At 37.0% G+C, this 10,783-nt stretch overlaps 1 protein-coding gene across 1 annotated transcript; it reads left to right on the forward strand.

Moving 5' to 3' along the window:
- The first annotated feature begins 2,611 nt into the window (after positions 1–2,611).
- Positions 2,612–9,344, forward strand: LOC122582153 (leucine-rich repeat receptor protein kinase HPCA1). Its single transcript, XM_043754508.1, has 19 exons — positions 2,612–2,853; positions 3,083–3,200; positions 3,320–3,391; positions 3,468–3,542; positions 3,632–3,703; positions 4,019–4,180; positions 4,273–4,347; positions 4,637–4,708; positions 4,800–4,871; positions 4,959–5,027; positions 5,124–5,198; positions 5,282–5,353; positions 5,491–5,625; positions 5,915–6,387; positions 6,627–6,779; positions 6,880–7,019; positions 7,398–7,617; positions 7,704–7,936; positions 8,706–9,344. Exons 1-19 carry the CDS (start codon positions 2,757–2,759, stop codon positions 9,207–9,209), a joined length of 2,889 nt encoding a protein of 962 aa, XP_043610443.1. The 5' UTR covers positions 2,612–2,756; the 3' UTR covers positions 9,210–9,344.
- Positions 9,345–10,783: the final 1,439 nt, after the last annotated feature.

Here is a 10,783-nt window from a genome sequence, read left to right on the forward strand (position 1 = left end):
AAGTGGCGCAAAATTAATTAACGATGAAAAAATTGGCTTAAACGGCCGTTAAATGGATTATTAGTGAGTTTGCAATTTTTTTCAAGTGTTTTTTATGAAATAACTTGGAGTTTTTTGTGTTAATTCACTAGATATTATCATTATAAAGGTATTTTAGGTCTTAAGGTCGGTGTATTACTAATCAAGTGGCCAAAATCGATTTACGATGAAAAAAAACTTTTAACGGCTATTAAAGTGATCCTAACGGCAGTTAAGAATTGAACTACTTTTGCATGCACTCGCTAACGGGCGTTACTAGCCTTTAACGCCCTTTAAGTTCTGAAAAAAAAAATAATAAAAAAAAATACTTAGGAACCGATTCTGGAACCGGTTCGAAGCTGAACCGATGCAAAATCTATATTTTCGGTTCCATCGGTTCGGGTTTTCAAGGCTTAAAATCGGTTCCAAACCGATTCCGGTTCTGGTCAAAACTGATTTCTCTTTGGTTGACCCGAACCAGTTCCAGTTCATGACCCTAACCGGTTCCACTGGTTTCAATCTTTTGCCCACGTCTAGTACCAACCGATAAACATGAATCAGGGATGAAAAAAAGAGTTAGAATGTAAAAATACTTGTTTTAAGTTGTAACCGATAATTTAACAAATAAAGAGAGAATCATGGATAGTTCACTCGTATTATTAATAATAAAAGAATTTGTATCTATAAAATTACAGTAATATCCCTACACATATTAATGAAATACTAGTTTCATGGTTCTCGAAATTTATATAGATATATATATATATGTAGGGTATAGATCCTGGAAAAAGATGTCTTAAGGAGAGAAGGGAGAGAAAGTCCCATGAACCAATCAGAACGCGACATGTGTCAAAATGAAAAAAATGCGCGGTGGCATTTTGGTAAATAAATCAAACTTTTCTGAAGTGATGAGCCTGGGTTCCGATCAGCTTGGGTCTGGGTCAGCTTGGTTGGTCAGCTTGGTCAGTCTGGGTTCTGATCAGCTTGGGTCTGGGTCAGCTTGGTTGGTCAGCATAATCAGTTTGGTCAGCTTGGGTCTGGGTCAGGTTGTGTCAGGTTGGGGTCTGTTCAGGTTGGGTCAGCTTGACACAATTTACACATAATCTACACAAATGTAGATTATGGGTTTTGGGTCAGCTTGGGTTCTGGGTTGGGTCAGCTTGGGTTCTGATTAGCTTGGTTGGTCAACATGATCAGATTGGGGTCAGGGTCTGATTGGGTTAGGTTGGGTCAGTTTGGGGTTGGGTTGGGTCAGCTTGGGGTCTGGGTCAGGTTGGGTCAGCTTAGTTAGCTTGGGTTGGGTCAGGTTGACACAATCTACACAAATGTAAATTAATCTACACAAATGTAGATTATGGGTTTTGGGTCAGCTTGGGGTCAGGTTGGGTTGGGTCAGCTTGGTTAGCTTGGGTTGGGTCAGCTTGACACAATCTACACAAATGTAGATAATGGGTTTTGGATCAGCTTAGGGTTGGGTTGGGTCAGCTTGGGGTCTGGGTCAGGTTGGGTCAGCTTAGTTAACTTGGGTTGGGTCAGCTTGACACAAAACTACACATAATCTACACAAATGTAGATCCCAAGCTGACCCAGATTCCAGGCTGACCAAGCTGACCCATAACCCAGGCTGACCAATTAGACACAACTAAGCTGATCAGAACCCAAGTGGACCCAGAACCCAAACTGACCAACCAAGCTGACCAAGCTTACCCAACGAAGCTGACAAACCAAGCTGATTATAACCCAAGCTGACCCAAACCCAGGCTGATCTAGAACCAGGCTGACAAAAGTTTGATTTATTTACAAAAATGCCACCGCGTTTTTTTTTAAATCCACATGTCACGTTTTGATTGGTTCATAAGACCTTCTCTCTCTTCTCTCCTTAAGACACCTTCTTATTTGATCTCTCTCCTATATATATATATATATATATATAAGACTTTTATTTTGATAACTCATATTTTTTGTAAGAACCTTGAGAACTCTTAAATTATGTATTGATTAAAAGGTTTTTTATTCACATGTGAAACGTTAAAAAAAAAATATGTTGCAGAAGAATTTTTTTTCAAAACGTTATATATAGTCGTTTGTTTACATGAAAATGAAAACGTGAACATATTCATTCAAAAGTTCACAAAAGGCTATTTTAAAGGTTTTTTTTAAAAAGTTTCTTTTATAACATACTTTTATATATCATTTGAATGAACAAAAACACATGTGATTTAATATATAGTTTGAGAGTTCTCATGGTTCTTGCATAAAAAAATGGTCTAAAAAAATATAATTATAAATTAATTAAGATTTTAATTTGATTTATTTAAAAATATTAAAAGGGACACATGTTAATCAACTAATACGCCATTTGTCGTTTAAATAATACCATAATCATGTTTTAGTTATTGTTAGATAGAAACATACGGAATGTATAAATAATTACTTGAAATTGGGGCAATGGTGACAATATGATGAATTAGTATGTTGGTTGGTGGGTATGGTAATGAGGTTTGTTGGATTGACTTCTAATCTAAGCTAAACTCCATGATCTTAATATCATCATTGCAACCTTTTGCTTTTTCCAGTCTAACCAAATCCCAAGTCGTTAAAATTGAACAACCAGCAACACTAGATGTGGGTACACTTTTGCTCACAGATATTACTTACGAAAAACACAAATGTATAGTTTAGCTACAACATAGTCATTTTGGTGCGCATTGGATAGCACATATTTTCGCTTTGTATCTATGGCGATGTCCATATCACAGGTCCTTTGGTGGTGTTTGCTGCTGTTGTTTTATGCTAGATTTAGGGTTGTGTTCTCAGATACTGACCCTGGCGATGGTAAGCGCCTTTCATTCGTTATTCATATACCGAATTGGTTTGGAACAAAAATACGTCAACTAAGATTATTTGGTGAAAATGAACAGATATGCATATTGGAAGTTGCACTTAATGTATTTCTAATGCATACCTCGTAAATTGTTTGGTTTAAAATTGTATAGTACTTTATATCATTTTTAATGTTCGATGACCTATTACTTTTAATTAACATGTAAAACTGTGTTTACAGAGGAGGCACTGCGAGCATTGAAAGATCAATGGCAAAATACACCACCAAGCTGGAGAAGGTCAAACGATCCATGTTCGTGGGAAGGTGTCACTTGCAGCAACTCAAGAATCATCTCATTGTCGGTCGACTTTGTTATTAAAAAAAAATTAACATTTGGCAACTGTGCTAAACAGCACCCAAGTATGGGTTATATATCGTTCTATCTTTGAGTTAACTGCTTGTGTAACTCTTATATAGGGGATTGTCTAGCATGGGTCTGGTAGGTCAGCTCGTAGGTGACATTGGCGGCCTAACTGCATTAACATCCTTGTAAGGAACTTTCATTACTAGAGTCACTCTTGTAAGTGACAAAACATCGATAAACATACTTTGAATTGTTTTTCAGGGACTTGTCGTTTAATGGAGGTCTTACTGGTTCAATCTCTCCACGAATAGGCGACCTAAAAAGCCTCAACATATTGTGAGTTCCCCAAAAAGCTGTCTCTTCTTGTTATTGTTCATGCATATTACTCCGTATTAGTGATGCTTAGAAATCTTGTTGTACCCAAGAATTTTAGCAGGTTGTAGCTTCACCGGTAGCATTCCACACGAGCTTGGAAATCTTCAAGAGCTAGCATTTTTGTATGAATCTCTTCAACTCTAATCTTATACGTAGTGGTGACAATGGCATGCGATATATTATTAACTGGCTCACTTTGGATTGTGTTTTATCAGAAAAGATGTCAATCGGGTCCAAAGTTTTTTTTAAAAAAAAAACAGCCCACAAATGTCCAGAAAAATGTAAATGGACCATACCCTCCTTTATTTGACTAGTATTTGAAGAGGGACATGTTTCAACCTGAACCCAAAGTTACCAATTACACAACCCAACATTATCCCTGTTAGTAAGAAAATTAGTATGCTACGAGTGATTTCAATGATCTTAAATGAAAACAGGGCTCTGAACACGAACAACTTAACCGGTGGAATCCCTTCTTCATTGGGATCTCTTTCTAAACTTTACTGGCTGGACCTCGCAGAGAATCATCTCACAGGACCCATTCCTGTATCAACTAACACCGAACCAGGCCTGGATCTGCTAAAACATGCTAAGCATTTGTGAGTACACTTCATTTTTTTTAAATTTTGCCAATCCAAGCCCTCTCCAATAAAATGAACCCATTTCATATCCAACACCTTTTGACTGGCAGCCATTTCAATAAGAACAAGCTTTCAGGGTGGATCCCTGAGCAACTTTTCAGCGAAGACATGGTGCTGATACACGTGTAAGTTAAAATTGACCCCTGCAAAATATTCTGATTATTGATGTCCTAAACCATCAACCAAGGTGGCCTAGTGGTCAGAAGACATGTTGTCCTCATAAGATGTCTAAGGTTCGAATCACTAGCTACATCTTTGGGGTGGCTGGGAAGAGGATTGGAAATGATTGCGGAAGTTCACATGTATCTGTGTCAAAAGACTCGCCCTCCTGGGTAACCTGAATTGGGCGAAAAAACCCAACTGTTTACCCCTTTATTTATTCACGTTCTAATTTTTTATGTCCTTTAATAATAGATTGTTCGATGGGAACCAATTAAGTGGAACAATCCCATCCACAATAGGATATGTTCAGACACTAGAGGTCCTGTAAGTATTTCAAGTACCTTTCTTTCATTACCGTTCTACAAAACATTTATAGACGATAACTATCATGGAACGGATTGTTCATTTGCAACAGTCGGCTTGATAGAAATGCATTGTCAGGTGAGGTGCCAATGAACTTTAACAACCTTACTAGCCTAAGTGAACTGTGAGTACATCTTCTCTAGCAATACAAACGTATGTACAAAATAGAAAACTTTGACTTTTGACTTGGGCATTATGCATATGTATATAGGAATTTAGCTCACAACAATCTATATGGAGCCTTACCAGATTTAAATGGGATGAATGCCCTCAGTTACGTGTAAGTTGTAATACTTGAAGTAGCACATGATATTCATTTCCCTTTAACTCTTATGTTTTATTGATATCGTTCTAAGGTATCACGGTTCTTGTTCAGGGACTTGAGCAACAACTCCTTTCATGTGTCTGAGCCTCCGGTTTGGTTTTCAACCTTACCATCATTAACCACTCTGTGAGCCCCTAATACCTACTACTGAGTTGGAAACTTTCTTCATAAATTCTGATCTTATGTTTCACTATGGCTATTCTGCTAAGGGTTATGGAGTTTGGTTCACTTAAAGGGAAGCTGCCACAAGAACTTTTCAGCTTATCAGGAATCCAACAAGTGTAAGATTCTAACATTGACTTTTAAACGTTGAACTTATTAATTTCATGATCCAACTTCAATGTTCAAAGTAGGGTTTTGACCACAGACGTCAAAGAGTACCTATTTTTATGGTTGGTTCATGGAAATAATTGAACAGAAAACTGAGGAACAATGAGCTTAATGATACATTGAGTATGGGGAGCAGTGTCAGTGAGCAGCTACAACTGGTAGATTTGCAACGCAATGACATTGAAGCAGTGACACTAAGTGCTGAATACAAAAACACATTGGAGTGAGCATTTTAAATTTCTTTTATAATCTAAAATACACCCTTATGTGTGTATAGAAAGGGTTCTTTAAGAACCCATATTTTGAAAAGGTCAAACGAGTTGGCCAGTTCAACGTTCTTTAAACAGGTTAAAACGTCTAAGGTCGCTTTATTAGCGATAGCTAAATTTGAAAAAAATATTGTTGACAACTCAGTCAACCCAACCTGCTTATATTTTAGACTATAACCCTTTCTGACTCATTATGCAACATGCACATTTTATCACCTCTAAGAAGATAGCATGTATTTTCAGGCTATCTGGAAACCCAGTCTGCAATACAGCTCTTGCACACACTAACTATTGCCGAGTTCAACAACAAACCTCAAAGGCATATTCTACAAGCTTAGCTAACTGTGGGAGCAAATCCTGTCCTTCGGATCAGAAACTTAGCCCTCAGACTTGTGACTGTGCTTACCCGTATGAAGGCACATTGTACTTTAGAGGACCCTCGTTTAGAGAGTTATCAAATGCTAATGTATGGCATTCTCTAGAAATGAGCCTTTGGGTTAAACTAGGCCTGACCCCCGGCTCAGTTTCACTGCAAAATCCATTCTTCAACACTGATGAATACCTTCAGGTTTACTTGCAACTGTTTCCATCAAAGGCCAAGCATTTTGACCGATTAGAGATTCAAAAGATGGGGTTTTACTTGAGTAATCAAACCTACAAGCCTCCAGCTGGATTTGGACCGTATTTTTTTATTGCGACTCCTTATATTTTCTCAGGTATGTTTATATAACGATTACATGTGGATAAATGGACAGATTCCGTTACATATCATCTTGGGTAACTTTTTGTGTTGTCAAAACGGGTTTTACCATGGCAGATTGGCCTGAAACACATTTTTATCCAAAAATTGCTACTACTTTCAAACAGTTGTGCATGAAGTATAATTACAAAAGCTCTATTATTTCAAGAAAACACTTTTTTTATACAATAATTCAAAAACTTATGATATTTTTAGGAGGCCATCGAGATGCTCCCGTTGGTGTTGGTGGCATTGTTGGCATCACTACCAGCTGTACCATAATGGTCATCATACTTATTGGGCTCTTTCTATATGCTGTTCGTCAAAAGAAGCGTGCTGAAAAAGCAATTGGTTTGAGTAGACCTTTCGGTAATTTTTCGCCCGGGGTCTCTTTCGTGAGCTATGTGCATCAGGTTTTCTCTGCATTTCATTGATATGATACATTTAATTTGTTTTGGATGTTCCACAGCATCTTGGGCTTCAAGTGGTAAAGATGGTGGAGGTGCACCACAGCTAAAGGGAGCTAGATTTTTTTCTTACGATGAACTCAAGAAGAGCACAAGTAACTTCTCTGATGCCAATCAGATAGGATATGGTGGTTATGGAAAGGTATATCCACACATGATATTGAGGTTGTTGACTGAGGTGTCAAAATGGACAAGTTGGGTAACGGGTCAAAACAGGGGTTAGGCTAATATTTTGGTACTGCTGGAAATCAGTCAGATTAGGTTGACCCAATACTATTGTATCCAAAATTTATTTAATTTTCCAACAAATAAATACAGCGTCGTATATGACTACAGAATTTTTATTACTTCATTAATAATGTATCGTTTATTTGGGGTAGTTTATATAATATAAACCTGTCATCCCGTTATTTTCTTTGGAAACATTTCCACATTATGTAAAAGGATGTATTTTTTCATTTCTATCCTGGACTGATTTTACTTGAGAACATCATCAATGGATTTCAGCTAATTGACACAGGTCTATAGAGGAACGGTAGCTGGGGGGCAAGTAGTTGCCATCAAAAGAGCTCAAAAAGCATCCATGCAAGGTGGACTTGAATTCAAGACGGAGATTGAGTTGCTTTCAAGGGTTCATCACAAGAACCTTGTGGGTCTAATCGGATTTTGTTTTGAAGAAGGTGAACAGATGCTCGTTTATGAGTTTATGTCAAATGGAACCCTCAGAGAGAGCCTGTCAGGTGAATATTAACTTGCATTTTCCCTTTCTAAAAACTGTCATATGTGATCCTGTCATAAAATAAGCTTAAGTCCTCTTAATTTGTAGGAAAATCGGGAATTCATCTTGATTGGAAACGGAGACTTCGCATTGCTTTAGGTTCAGCAAGAGGACTCACTTATCTACATGAGCTGGCAAATCCTCCTATCATTCATCGAGATATAAAGTCCACCAATATCCTTTTAGATGAAAATCTAACGGCAAAAGTTGCAGACTTCGGCCTATCTAAGCTCATTTCTGATACCGAAGGAAATGTATCGACTCAAGTTAAGGGTACAATGGTGAGTCTCCTATTGCAAAATAGTATAAAACTATCTAACACCCATTGACTTATGAATGGGATGATGTGTATTATATTTAGCCTATAAAGTTTCAAGCAGCAACGTAAAAAACTAAAAATAAGTTAATGAGTTAGAATGGGTCAAAAGCTGGCAAAATAAAGGACCTGGAGTGTAACAAACTTTGGACGAATGTCTATAGTAGGAAATAACTAAAGTTTTGTGTATTGTATGCAAACAATTTTAAAAAAATGTTTATTGTATATAAGAAAACATACGTGACAACCATATAGAGGTGCCACTTGTCTGATTTTAATTGGTTGAATACATTTTCTTACATACAATAAACATTATTTTCGAGTTGTTTACATACAATACATATAACTTTAGTTATTTCCTACTATAGACTTTCGTTCAAAGTTTGTTACATTAGAAGATACTTATCCCAAAATAAATCTTCTAAGCATAAACTTCTTAAAATCACTGTATTAAAATCTTGGGCAGCCTTGCACTTCGAACAAATCAAATCACAAATTAATATAATAAATAAATAAAAAAAGATTTTTGTAATCATATACATACATTAATCTCTAAGCTAAGTTCAAAATTTCCGGACAAAAGGAGTTTGGGTCAACATGGTCAGACGCCTGATCTGCCAGCTCTATGCAGTATCACTACACTCCAGCTTTGTACAATTACATAAACAACAGTTCTGGTCTTCTGACTTCAAAGACTTCTTAGTCGATGCTCTAAATTTATTTATGCTTCACAGGGCTACCTAGATCCGGAGTACTACATGACACAACAACTAACTGATAAGAGTGATGTATACAGTTTTGGTGTGGTAATGCTTGAACTAATAACTGCTAGACCACCTATCTCAAAAGGGAAGTACATTGTCCGAGAGGTAAGACTAGCACTGGATAAAACCAATGAAGATGAATATGAATTGAGAAAGCTACTGGATTCAAGCATCAGAAATATGACACATTTGACGGGTTTTAGGAGATTTATACAACTAGCAATGCAATGTGTTGAAGATTCTGCTGCAGACCGTCCAACTATGAGTGACGTTGTGAAAGCACTTGAGACCATTTTGATTAGTGATGGACTCCACACAGACTCTACATCTGCATCCTCATCTGCTACTGAGTTCGGGTCTGTGAAAAGTGCATCTAGACATCCTTACAGTGAAGCTACACTGAAAAGGAATAACAATGATGCTTTTGAGTATAGCGGTGGATACAATATTTCGGCCAAAGTGGAACCTAAGTAATGAATTTCCAAAAATCTTTAGGCTAATTTTGTTTAGGATTGGATCTTAGTGGATACATGGTCATTATATATACATCATACGACACAATGTAACATTGGTATAATATGTAGCAATTACAATGTAACATTCTATGTACTGCAACTTATAACACGTTTACATGACAGATCTTTAAAGTAAACAAAACAAAGCATAAAAATGATAGGTATTAAACCAGATTGCTGCAAGAACAATAAAAAAAAAGCTGGTAACAAAGTATAAGCTTACCAAGATATGACTGAATCTAATAAAAAATTGTATGAGGCAGAGAAAAAGGCCGTATCATGTTTAAAAATGTCATTGCCACAAGAAATACTACACTTATTTAATGGATTCAATACATCAAAAGAACTTTGGTTAGCATTAAAGAATCACTGTGAAGGGGATGAAACACTTAAAAAGAATCGAGGAAACCTTTTAAAGCATCAATATAATGTATTTAACGGGTTAAGAAGTGAAAACTTAAATCAACTATTTACAAGGTATTATCATATGTTGGCAGAATTGCAAGCATTTGAGGTTACCTACTCCGAGGAGGAAAAAGTCGAGAAAATTTTGAGCTCCTTGCAGGAAAAGTGGAGTAATTACATTACTCCTTTGCAGGCTAAAGCATATTTCTCTGATATGTCCTTGACGCAGATAGTTGCTAAGTTTCGGGGACAAGAAATGAAACTAAAGAGAAGGGAAGCAGGATATAATAATGCTCAGATTCCCGAGCTTTATTACGGTAGGCCTACGATCAATGTAAGTCCAGGTTCCCCTGAAGGAAGCACAAGGGCTTTCCTGAGTAAAGATGTTGACTTACAAAAGATCTTGTTTAACTTTGAAAGTCTTGTCTCAAGTCAGAGCGATAATTTAGGCAACCGTGGCTATCCTACCTCCAGTGCAGTTCCAACATGCCTATAAGTGTCAAATGTGCAGAAACTCACTTATCAGTTCTTGCGTCATTCGTGACATCATATGAACAGTTTATCCAGGGAAAGGTTCAAGATCCTAGTCTTATCGATGAAGACTTCGAGCAAATTGATCCTTTGGACTTAGAAGAGATCGATTTACAAAGGCAATTGGCCATGTTGACTCTTCGGACTAAACGGTTCTTGGCAAGACTAGGGCGAAAGTGTAACAACACGATTTTATCACTCGAATTCACATCAACAATGGCGGTTTAGTGTGTTTGTGTGTTCTTGGTGTTTGTGTGTGTGTTGAGAGAGAATTGGGATCAAGTGTGTGTTATTCAGGTGTAATTGTATGTCAAGGTTATACCAAAGTTATGATTTCTAAGGTATTGAGGGCTATTTATAGTCTAAACTAACCAACTATGCTAATTATCACAATTAGCCCCTCAACCTTAGAAATCATCAACACATGACTTAACAACTAGTAAGTCCATAACTTAAATTACAATGTATCACTATTTTTGGATTTCTAACATTCTCCCCCTTAGTGATATATTGTAAGGTCTGAAGTACGTGTTGTTTTGTCTTGTAGGAATGAATTTGATGAGCCCGGTGGTGAAGACAATTGGTGTGTTGAAACAA

Source organism: Erigeron canadensis, chromosome 9 (assembly GCF_010389155.1).
Source record: "Erigeron canadensis isolate Cc75 chromosome 9, C_canadensis_v1, whole genome shotgun sequence".
Lineage (NCBI taxonomy): Eukaryota > Viridiplantae > Streptophyta > Magnoliopsida > Asterales > Asteraceae > Erigeron > Erigeron canadensis.